This window comes from Hemicordylus capensis, chromosome 3, assembly GCF_027244095.1.
Source record: "Hemicordylus capensis ecotype Gifberg chromosome 3, rHemCap1.1.pri, whole genome shotgun sequence".
NCBI classification, from domain to species: Eukaryota; Metazoa; Chordata; class Lepidosauria; order Squamata; family Cordylidae; genus Hemicordylus; species Hemicordylus capensis.
In genome coordinates this window covers 312,980,483-312,993,228 of record NC_069659.1, presented here as the reverse complement: position 1 = coordinate 312,993,228, position 12,746 = coordinate 312,980,483, and the positions used below count along the sequence as shown (strand labels likewise).

The 12,746-nt window shown below is 42.8% G+C and overlaps 1 protein-coding gene across 7 annotated transcripts in view; it reads left to right on the top strand.

The window, feature by feature from the left end:
* Positions 1-12,746, top strand: part of TRIP12 (thyroid hormone receptor interactor 12) — a 167,775-nt gene that overhangs the window by 131,473 nt on the left and 23,556 nt on the right. For all 7 annotated transcript variants that reach the window (XM_053304639.1, XM_053304643.1, XM_053304642.1 and 4 more), the window contains 3 exons: positions 7,382-7,480; positions 8,574-8,688; positions 9,280-9,434. In XM_053304639.1, coding sequence (XP_053160614.1) covers positions 7,382-7,480; positions 8,574-8,688; positions 9,280-9,434 — 369 coding nt within the window. The remainder of the gene's footprint in view (positions 1-7,381; positions 7,481-8,573; positions 8,689-9,279; positions 9,435-12,746) is intronic.

The window sequence follows — 12,746 nt, the reverse complement described above, 5'->3', positions numbered from 1 at the left end:
AAAGCCAGACAACGAGCAGATGATGTGCAAAAAAAATGTTTATTTAGCATTAGGGGGAAAGTTACGCAACGAAGGATCACATGGGGTTTGAATTATTCATCAGTAAGAAACAGAATTTTAAAAGTGGTTTTAAAATACTGGCCATTAGCTAATGAGATTCCAAGGTGCAAGGAAACTACTTGGTACATTCGGATATACAACGGGTTGAGCATCCTATCTTGAGGGTTAAAGGCCATTATAAATTTGGGTCTTGTGCAGCCTGTAGATTTTCCTTGCCTGCTCAAATCTTTCAGCATCCCACTAGGGATTATAGGAAACCTTTGGAACATTTTTCTAATTGTAATTCGGTCTCTGCCATATATGTTATTATTGTCCTTGCTCCAAATTATATGTGGGATGCACTATACGTTCAGTAAAAAAAAGTATCCTTGAACATTACTCTAGAGTAAATTGTACATTGGAGGCACTGCTTACTGAACATTTTTTGCAAGCCCATCATAAGTTTGTAGTAATTTCCATTTATAGGAAGGAGAGATTTAGATTTTGTAATCTAAATGCAAAGAAATGGTTACATCAGCAGGAATCTTTTTATATACATAGGTTGAACACTTTACAACCTATTGGATCGAACAATATTATGGATTTATCCTGCTTTTTGTAATCTTGGTGTTTTGTTTGTGAACGGTACTCGTTAGATAAGTGGAATGTTGAGGAGATTAACTAACTTCGAATTTCTTTATTACGGCCATAGGCCAGCAAGAAAAAACAGAATTAATAATTGGTGATACATCAGAGCTAAACAAACTGCTGTCAGAGGCTAAAAAGCAAAACTTAGCAACGTTATAAGGGGTCTGATACCTTCAGTCTGCTAGGAACAATGTTACATTAAAGTCATCAGAGTGACCCAAACATTCCAGTAAAAAGGGGCAAAGTTAAATTGTGTTACATATCGGAATAAAATCTGCAGTATAAAAGCATGTATTATTGATTCAATTTCTTCCAAGTCACAAGGACACAGATGGTATATAATGGGGATTTTACTATATCTGTCCTTGAAACTCCCAGTCAGAATGATATATGCCTCTTTAAGGAGATTAACAGTTCTAAATAATTGAGTGGTATGGTGAGGATGTTTAACCACACGCTACACTAGGGCCTGGGACACTAAGGAGGGCCAACTGAGAAGACCTCACAGGACAGGATACAACTGGCCAAGAGAGGCAGTCCTGGAGATATACAGGTGCTAAGCCCATAAGGGTTTTGTAGGTGAGAATCAACACTTCGAATTGGACCCGGAAGTGAACAGGCAAACCAGTACAGCAACTACTATGGCCACCCATAAGGAGGCGGGCCACTGCGTTCTGGACTTAGTTGAAGCTTCTGAATCGTTTTCAAAGGCAACCCTAGGTAGAGTGTGTTATGATAATCCAAATGAAAGGTAACAAAGGCATGAGTTACTGTTGCCAGGGCCTGCCGATCAAGAAAAGGCCGTAACTGGCGAACCAGCCAAAGCTCGGCAAATGCACCCCTGGCCACGGCCTCCACCTGCTGTTCAAGCAGGAGCCACGAGTCCAGAAAGACCCCCAGATCATGAACCGTCTCTCTCAAGGGAAGCACAACCCCGTCGAGATAAACTCTCACACGGCAATTGGCCAGATCGCAAACTGAACAAGAGCAACTCTGTCTTGAAGGGATTAAGCCTGAGTTTGTTTTGGCCCATCCAGGTTCTGACAGCCTTCAGACACTGAGCCAGCACATGGACAGCATCACCTGTTTGGTCTGGGGTAGAGATATAAAGCTGAGGGTCATGAGCATATTGTTGAAAACTTACCCAAAACCGATGGATGACCAGGCCCAGCAGCTTCATGTTGATTTAAAAAGAATGGGAGCAAGAACTGAGCCCTGTGGAAATCCACAAGAAAGGGACCAGGGCACAGAACACTCCACCCCAATCAAAACCAACTGGAACCACTGAAGAATAGTGCCCCCAAGGCCCAGCTCACTTAAGCATTCCAGAAGGATAGCATGGTCAATGGTAATGAGGGCTGCTGAGAGATCAAGGAGAACCAAGAGAGGTGTGCTTCCCACATCAAGGTTACGATATAGGTCATCTAATGGTGACCAGTGCCATTTCAGTGCTGTGGCCTAAAACCTGAGCAAGGGTAGGCAATAGGCAAGGGTCTAAAGAGCAATAGGCAAGGGTCCAGGAAATCAGTTTCCTCCAGGATTCTCATCAACTGAGCACAAACCACCTTCTCCAAAATCTTACCAAGAAAAGGAATATTGGAGATTGAATGATAGTTATGTCATTAGGACTCTACTGCTTACAACTACACCGACTACTTTGGTAGTCAATTCCCAGCAAACCAGCATCAAAAACCCATCACCTATTTTGGCTGAGTTTTCGCCTGCACCCACTGTGGGGCATAACCTTTTGGGGCAAGTACACCATTCACTACAGGCAGCTCTGGCATCTGTCTTCGACTCAGAGAACACTACACCATCTGATTCCACCTTTAGTGGGTTCTGACTCCACAGTCTTGTCCACAAAGATGAGGACCAGGACATACCTCCTATTCCAAAGACACGCTCAGCGTCACCAGCGAGGATCACCCTGCGGTGTTCTCCCTTTCCTTGGTGGGAGTGCTACCACCACACAGCCTCTAACTGTGCCTCACTCACACGTCTTGCTGACTACTGGAGTTCCCCCAGGGGCTTGGATCCTGGTTTCATCAGGGGGCTCCAGTGATAGCGTGGCCCTTATTTTCCCTCTCTAAGTTTGCCTTACAATTTTGAAGAATACAAACTTTGGAAGTCCAATAAACTGAAGGGCAACCTGACATCACTGTCTGGATCTGCCTCTGGGTCAAGACCTGTTCAGCTGCATTCGTCACGTTTTTAAGAAACCACTAACTCCACCATCTTCAGTGGTCCCTGTCAAACCTTCTCAACCAACTCAGACAGTCAACCTTTGGTGTCCTGCACTGGCTACTTCACCTTTTAAAGATTTGGTTCCATCCAACCAGGACTATGGCTCCAGTTCTTCACCAGACAAGTCCATCATAATGCAAAATTCATCTGACCCTTCTCAGGATGAGGCTGTGGTGCATCTTCCCTCCAGCAAAGGAAGCCCACTTCAACAGGCTCCAGATAGCTGATAGGGTGGCAGCACTGGGCCTGGAATTGAAGATGCTTAAAACAGAAACTGACTGTCTATAACTTCATGTTGGACTCATCAGCTACTCCACCTGCAGCTCTTCCTATGTTGTTGGTACTGGCAAACGCAACGCAGGTCAGTTGGGACATTCCCTTTTGCTGCTTCTACAAAGAAAGAGATTTGAAAATTTGTATAGAGTGCAGGAAGACTCCCATCACTTCCTATTTAAACATCCCCTACCTAATTCCCTGGTGGTAGATTGTGCAGCCAGTTCGAAATCCAACAAATGGCACTCTACCCCAATAGATAAGGAGGGATGGAAACTGGATTCAATGGGACGGAAGTTTTTACTCCCTGCCTCACTTTTAAGATCGCCAACTATGTGGCATGTGTTGTCTAAATATAATTTCTCTTTGATGGATTTGTTGAAGGACAATGAGAAAGACCTCCCAGAGTCCCTCAGGTAGAAGCTTGCCTACTCTTCAAAGATCTGCTGATGTTACAAGACAGTCATTAGGCATGGCTAAACATCTTGTGGAGATGGAATCCCATTCTCTTGCTGGCTCCAGATCACTCTACCTCCATGCTTGGCTTCATTCTGCACCATTACAGAATGATATGAAGAAGAAAAAACTGAGATTCTTCCATTTGATAGGGATGGCCATTTCAACTCTCATACTGATAAGACAATGGAAATGCTCAAAAAATCCAAATACAAGCAAAGGCATTCATGTTGTCCTCCCAGCTCTTGTTTTACCCTCAGAAATTTAAGTATTTCGGCAAACAGAAGTATCAGTTTAAGCAAACGGATAGAAAAGATTTGCAGCATTTTTCAAGAGATACTCAAAAGCAACAATATTTCCCCAAACAACAACAAAAGACCCTCCCTCAGGATTCTTCCAAAAAGTCTGTCTGACCATTCGAGCAAGGAAATGTCTCAACATCTCCTCTCTGCTCCAATTCGTCTCACTACTTATTCCACAGAATGGTATCGTGTAGCATCCAATGTCTGGGTTTTACCCATCATCAGCACCTGCTGTACCATTGCATTTTAAAGCCATCCCATTTACATAGGAATCAAATACACCCACTCAACTCCATTACTCATAGAGGAAGTCCTCTTGCTACTACAGAAAGGGGCTATAGAACCAGTCCCTCTAAAAGAATAGAGCAAGGGGTTTTACTTCCAGGTGCCCAAGCACAACAGAGGCATTGGCCCCATTCTAGATCTAAGCCATTTGAACAAGTTCATAAAAACAAGAAAATTTTGCATGATCTCCTTGAAGACCATTCTTCCACTACTGATAGAGGAAGGCTGGTTTGTGATGCTCGAATTTGTCCAGAGCACAGAAAATTTCTAAAATTCATGATGGGTCAAAACTGCTACCAATACACTGTCCTGCCATTCGGTCTTTCTGCCACCCCCACATCTTCACAAAGTGTGTCAGTGCCATCATAACACACCTGAGGATGTGGGGCATTGCCATTTATCCTTTTCTGAACTGGCTCCTGACTTCAGATTGCAAACAGACCCTTATCTCAAATGTCGTTACACGTTGGATCTCCTGTCCCAGCTGGGGCTTACTATGAACCTAAAGAAATCTGTTACTGCACGTCAAACCAAGATCCAGTTAATAGGAGCCATCTTGGAATCTTATACAAAGAAAGCTTGCCTACCAGATGAAAGGAAGGAGACCACTGTGACATTCCTATGGATTGACTAGGCCCATTGTTTTGGATTGCAAAGCCTGCTGGGCCTCATGCATGTCCACAGTCCCCTATGCACATCTACATATGCAAAAGTTACATCTGTGGTTTGTCGGACTTCAGACCAGCTTTCAACTGTCAAAAGAAATGGCTTGCTCTTCCACCCACTGTTCAGCACTCACTCCATTACTGGAGCAATCTGAGCTTCCTGGAATAGGGCATGCCTTTTCCTTTACTAGCTCCTTCTATCTCCATCACCCTCACATTGGATGTCTCCCTAGAGGGTTGGGGTGCCCACTGCAGGGGACTTCACATGCAAGAGGCTTGGAATCTGCAGCAGAAGCTCTTACACATAAACTACCTAGAGCTGCTAGCAGTGTTGAACGCCCTATGGTTGTCTTGAAACATCACATGGTTCAGGTCTTGCTGGACAGCATTGCAGCTATAGTACACCTGAATCACCAGGGTGATTCAGCTTCTCTCATCAACTATGGTCCTGTAGCCTGGATCACTGTGTCTACCTAATCGCATTATACATCAAGGGCTCAGACAATGTCATGGCAGATGCCTTGAGCAGAGACTTCTCTCTGAATTAGCAACATGAGTGGGAGTTGACTTGGGACATCTGCACAACTTCTTCCGCTCTTGCGGGACACTGAGGATTGACCTCTTTGCAACATGTCAGAACAAGAAGTGTCCTCTGTATTGCTCTCAGGCAGGTCTGGGGAGCTTCTCCCTAGGGGACACCTTTCAGATGCCCTAGTCTTTATTACCTTTATTTCCTGTTCCCTCCATTTCCCCCACTTTCCAAAGTGCTTAGCAAAGTATTATAGGACTGCACTCAGTTCATAATGGTCACACCCTAGTGCCACGGAAACCATGGTTCCCCTTATTGCTATGCCTGTCTCAGGGAAACCACTGCCATTTGCAATGGCAGAACCTGCTATCTCACAAAAAGAGGGGCATTTCCCACCCAAACATGGAAACGCTGAATCTGGCAGCGTGGCAGATCAACTATTAAACTCAATTTTGTTAAATGAACACAAAGAATCCACTCAGAAATTATATGTCTAAATGGACACATTCCACCGCTCACACTGCTTCAAAGCGTTTTGACCCTCTTTCCACCAGGATCTGCCAAATCCTCCTGTATCTGACCAGCTTGAAGTGTTCAGGTCTCTCCAATACTTTGCTCAAGGTCCACCTGGCTGTGACATCTGCTCGCCACCAGGGCTAGGATGGTCATACTGTCTCTTCCCATCTGGACTCTAAAAGTTTTCTCCAAAGGCATTAACATCTATTCCCACCTGTTGGTGAGCCTATTCAACTTTGGAGCCTCTCACTGGTGCTATCCTCGCTCACTGAAGCTCCCTTTGAACCACTCCTCTCCTCTTCCCTGAAACATCTTTCCCTGAAAGTTGCTTTCTTGGTGTTATAACCTCTGCGTGGAGGGTCATTGAGCTATCAGCACTTGGAGCTGGCTCCTTATATACAAAGTTTTATCCACTAAAGTAGTATTACAAACTGATTCCTCCTTCACCCCCAAGGTGGTTACAGACTTGCTTTTGAATCAAGACATGGTTCTACCTATTTCTTCCTTGGATCACTCAACGCCTCTGGTCAAAGCGATGCACTCCTTTGACATTAGATGGTCTCTACTCTATTACCTGGAAAGGATGAAAACCTTTAGGACGTCCAGGCAGTTCTTTGTCTCCTTCAAGGGGGCTAACATTTGCCCTATATCCAGGTAAATGCTCTCACACTGGCTTGTTGAGCTAATCTACATGTGTTATAAACAGCACGGTGTTAAGTCCACATCTAGAATAAGCACTCATTCCACTAGGGCCATTGCAACATCTGCTGCCAATATGTCGGAAATAAGCACGAAGGGCATATCACCACCTGGCAGTCACCTGATCAACTAAAATGTCATTTGTCAAGCACTATGCAGTAGACTTGAGATCTGTGGTTGAGGCCAACTTTGGTCGGGTGGTTCTTAAAGTACTGTAACAGGGTGTCCCAGCAACCACCCCCACCTGTGAGAGCTCACTAGTCACCCAGGTTGTAAGGGAACATGGATCCCAGAAAAATCACCTGTTACAGGTGAGCAACCTGTTTATACCATAATTGCTTAATTTTGAATACAGCTGAACATCTAAGATACAGTGCAAAAATATTAGTTGCAGGGTATGTGGATTGGGAGCAACTGCTTCCTAAAGTGATTGTATCTGACACTCTGTAATGCTAATCAGCAGTTAGTTACGGAACTTGAGCCCTGTGCTTGGAAACAATTTTTTTTAATGAATCAGCTATAAACGCTAAACTTTTTTAATGCAGAAAAAGAGGTCTCTGTTGCTTCATGCAAACACTTTAATACCCAATTCAAGTATTACTAGGTCAGATACCTGTAGACAGAAATATTGGACTTTTGCTCTTATAAGTGGCCATTGCTTTCAGTACTACAATTTGGGGTTGTGAAGATTGGGAGGAAACAGCTTTTTTTTGTTTTACTTGTAGCGCACTGTGAACCGAGAGGAACTGTTGAAACAAGCTGAATCAGTGATGCAGGATCTGGGCAGTTCGAGAGCTATGCTGGAAATTCAGTATGAGAATGAAGTAAGTAATGACTGTACGTCTCTAATAAGTTGGTAAAAATTAGGATTTATCTTCCAGTTACAGGCAGTGGTGGCATCCACCAGTATGTGGGAGGGGTTTTCAAACTCTTATGCAGGATCTGTATAGAGGGCATGTGATTTTAATGAATCCTTAAACTGGTATTTCCCCTCATTTGCCTGTGTTCCAAACAGTACTGTTGCCTGATCTTGATAAGGAGGAATATGATATAGGAGATTTTCCAGAGAGGACTGCTTGTAATCTTCTTTCATATTTGGACAGTGATTGCCAAGTCATGTTGTCATCTTCTAGAGCAAGGATAGGCAACCTTGGCTCTCCTGTTGTTGTTTGATTACAACTGCCATCATCCCCAGTCACAATTTATTATAGTTCAGCAGCTGGGGAGTCAAAGTAGCCTACTCCTGTTCTAAAGCATAATGCAAAAGAATGAGTTCTCTAGAACCATTATCTTTTAAACTTCTTTATAAAAAGTAAGAGAGTAGAGTGTTGGTACTACACTACAGTTGTAGTATTCTGAAATAACAATCTGGCATCTGATCCTTTTCCCTTCCTTTTTGATGATGTATGATGTGCCTTCCAGTACAGTGCTTTAACCACTACTGCCCTTTCAGCTCACTATATTTCCTGGGTCAATGTGCCCATTTCACCCCATCAAGTAAATTGTAAAGTTCAGAAGTAAACAAACTTGTTTACTTCTAAAGACTACTGGCTGACATTCAGACTAATGATGCACTGGCAAAATAGTGTTTTCTGTCATGCAAGGGGGAAGGATGATTTTTGGCAATCCTTTTCCCCCTATGCTTCTTGAAAATATGTCCCTAGGTATCCCTCAATTGTTTTGGGGAAGGCACAGGTGGCTGCAGGAGGAAGTGGGGGATTGCCAAAAACACTCTTCCACCACTATGTTTGGATGTCAGACACTGATGTTAAGCAACTAAGCAGGTCCAATTGCAATTAAACAATTCCTTCTGGACTATACTTACTGGATTTTAAAAAATAATTTTCTGCTGTAAGAAATATTTAAACATATCCTACATCGTTTAAATCCATTTTTAAATTACTGTTTTCTTAAAAGGTTGGCACAGGTTTAGGACCTACACTGGAGTTTTATGCACTTGTATCTCAGGAACTACAGAGAGCAGACTTGGGCCTTTGGAGAGGTGAAGAAGTTACTCTTGCCCATCCTAAAGGTAACACACACTATTTTCAGAGGGTGGAATCTGTTGCCTGTTGGTGAGACTCTAGAAACTTTAGAGAAGCTCAATTAGCCATTAATTCAGTTAATAGAAATGCAAATATTTATTTATTTATCTATCTATCTATCTATTTATGTTATCGTATTTCTATACTGCCTGATATGTACATCTCTAGGCAGTGTACAAAATTTAAAATACATAAAAGTCATAGATTAAAATACATGACAATAAAAACAATAGAATAAAATAGTTATTAAAATGAGTTTTTAAATTTATTAAAAATTAATTCTAATTAAAAGCCTGTGGATACAAGAGAGTTTTGAGGTTTTCTTGTAATTATTGTAAATAATTTTGTAAATCTTGTAAATAAAGCATACTTGGTATGGAACTCCACTGGCATTTTGCTTGGAGCTTGATGAATTTTGCACTCTTGTTACCTGCATTTCTAAGAGCACCCATGCATCTGCTTTAAATTAGAGTTTCTAGCTAGTCACAGTTTAGAGGTTAAAATGCTGTTCTCCTTGTAATTTGGCTTGTGTATAATTTACTATTTGCACAGCAGTTTGTGTTCTTGTTTTAAAACAGGAAGCCAAGAAGGGACCAAATATATTCATAATCTTCAAGGCCTGTTTGCACTTCCCTTTGGCAGAACGGCTAAACCTGCTCATATTGCTAAGGTTAAAATGAAGTTCCGTTTTCTGGGGAAATTGATGGCAAAAGCAATTATGGATTTTAGATTGGTAAGACGGGAACTGACTTTAAATTAAAGTTCACTTCTATGTCATATTGTCTGTTTCTTTACATGCTAGAATTGCAATTTAAGAAGGCTGACTGCCTAGGATCGTATTCTGAAGAATATTATATCTGTAGTGTGACCTGTAGGACATTCATAAACCTGGATTCATAAGCCTGGATTCATAAGGTCCTGTGCCTACATAAGACTTTGTGGGTGGACTATCCAAGCTCCTTGTGCTCACATGCTACCCTTTGCGCTCGGCACAGCTGTTTATTTCGGTGGTTGGAGCGCCCTTTAGTTCCTTTCTGACTGCCGAAGCATTAACCTTGTCGGCTAGGCTCCTCGGTTTGGCCAATCAGTCAGTCAGTCTGACTGTAGATTGACTGTTTATTACCGTCAGTGACCAGCAAGACAATACAATAAGGCATTTATGCACTGAAGTGGACATAGACATCACTGCCAAAGGAGTCAGACATTACTGCTGAGCCACAAGCACTTCCGATGTAGACATCAAAGTGGCCGTCAACATCTGCCTCAGTGCTGAAGGAGCAAGCTTTGGATCTGGTGCCAGTATTGACAGTGACTGCGTGGAGACACTTGTCTCCATTGATAGATCAGTCGACATTGATGGGAACAGTCTTGTTCACAAGGTTGTCCTTATCCATCAATGTCTCATCGATGTTGAGGAAGAAATTATAATGGGGGGTGATGTTACCCATTCCTTGCTGTCTCTGTTTAGACTCTACTGAAAACACCCCATCAGCTTCAACAGAGGATTTTAAAGTCAAGGACTGGGTGAGGACAGTGACGCTGAGGAGGATGTTATTCCCATTCCAAAGACGACTCCTATGTCTCCAGCTAAACAATACTCTCCAAGAAGCACTCAGCATTTGGGTCATGCCTCTGCATTGGGTGATTCACACAGGGATTTTACACAGTGCTCACACCACGGCAGCTGCTCCGGTTACTGGAGTTCACCTACATCACTGAGTTGTTCGCGCCACCACAGCTGTAGTAGAAAACAAACTAGGGTTCAAGAATATTGCTGCATTATGTTGCCAGCCTTACCAGACAGTGAGAGATGACGGAAGTGACCAGCTTCAGACAGCACATTGTCATCATCTCCTGATGAAAATGTACCATCTACACCTTCAACTCCTCAGTGGGGGAGATAGGTGTGTCATGTGCAGGTGTCTGAGATGGCTCAAGTTTTGGGTCTGGAATTTGGGTTCTTTAAAAAAAAAAAACAATTAAAAAGGCAGCAGACTTAAATTAAAGACCCTGTCTGTAACTTTATGGCAGCTTCTCACTCTGCACAACTGGTTGCTCTGCCTATGCTCCTGATCATTACAAAGGCTGCACAATGAGCATGGGATGCACTCAGTACTGTGACTCCAGTCTCTAAGAGACTAGAAGATTTGTGCCAAATGCAAGAGGAGGATGGCTCTTTGCTATTAAAACATCCCACACCATACTCATTAGTGATAAACTGTGGAACTTCAAGCAAGTCTGGCCATCACCACTCTGCACAGTTATATGCGTAGGAGAGTGTACTCTGCTGTATATCTGTTGATTAAGATTGTAGATCATATGGCCTGCATGATCAAATCCCACCACTTGATATGGTAAAATTTGCAACAGGAAATAAAGGGCCTACCAGAGGAATTTCATCAGAAATTCAAAGACACCTTTGCTAAGTCAATAAATATCACACACCAACATCTTAGCACAGCAAAGCACTTAATGGAGACAGAGACAAGGTCACTGGCAACTGCTGTTTCATTGAAGACATGCGTGGCTACATTCTGCAAACCAGCAGTTAGATATGAAGCAGAAAATTGAGGGCCTTCCCATTGACAGAAAGGGCTTGTTTAGTGAAGAGCCTAACAGGATGGAGAAGTTAAATCAAAATACACTGCGAAAACATTTTACATCTTCTAGCACACAATCTTATTCATCTTACTGGAATAAGCCCTTTAACTGCCAGCATGAGTCTTGCCACTAAAAAGGAGGGATTACAAGAGACCTATTGTCAATATCAGCGAAAGATCTAAGGCACCAAAGGCAAACAGCAACAAAGCTGAAGGCTCCTGTAGTAAGCAACAGAAGCCAAGCAAGCAGCATCTTTGATGTTTTGGCGGTTCCACCAGATACCATAGAAACTTCCACCTCTGTAAGACTAGCGAACTATGCACCTGCATGACAAAACATAACATCAGATGCATGGGTGCTACACATTGTCAATATCAGCTATGGGATATAGTTCAAAACTCTACCTGTTTATGCAGGTATAAAATATACTCCTGCAACTACTTCTCTAATAGGAAGAAGTGAAGAATCTGGATAGTGATCCAACGACACTCATAAATAATGGATTCTATGCCTGCGCAGACCGCTTCAAGTAAAACTTGTTATCACCTCAAGACGCCCCCAACTGCCAGCTGCATGTGCTTCACGTCTGTTTATATCAGCGGTTTGGCGTACTTTCAGTTTCTGTTGGCCAACAAGTCTCTCTCTCTCTTTATTTATTTATTATATATAGCTTATGCTCTGCAGTGGGGATAGTTGGAAGGGTTTTATGAATGTTGCTGGGTCACAAACGTTAAACGGACTATTCTGTGCCTTAAATTAAAACTTGATATCTGGTGGAAATTATTGGCTTAACTCAGAACGAAAAATGACTACTCTTACTTGCAAAACCCCTTATGTGCTTCAGATGAGTGCGAAGGGTGTGAAAACCACCTTTAAGAGGTGCGTAAACTGCAAGAGCAAACTCCCCCCAACAGATGGATAGCAGCAGTGGCCAAATTTGGAAGGGCAGTACTTAAAAGTACTTAAACCCACCACCATTGAGGAAGCTCGTAAGTCACCCATTATTTGAGTATTGGATCACTATCCAGATAAACAGGCTGCTTACCTGTAACAGATGCGAGGATTTAGACTGCATATTAGTGGCAATCCTCGGTACCAATTTTTACATAAAGCCCGAGGTGGAGGGTGAATGTGGCATTGCTTTTTTCAGACTCAGTGTGTTCTCCCGCAACGCCACTTTCAGGTGGGCAGCCCAATTTTTTACAGTCTGCTTAGGAAAAAAACTCCAGACTAAGCAGACTGCTACGCTATGTTATTCTCTCAAACACAACAAATACAATTCGTCTCCATCTGTTGGGGGGGGGGGGGGTTTGCTCTTGCAGTTTGCGCACCTCTTCAAGGTAGTTTTCTTCCTAGTTGCCTTTGCACTCATGTGAAGCACGTAAGGGGTTTTGCAAGTAAGAATAGTCGTTTTTCGTTCCGAGTTAAGCCAGTCATTTCCACT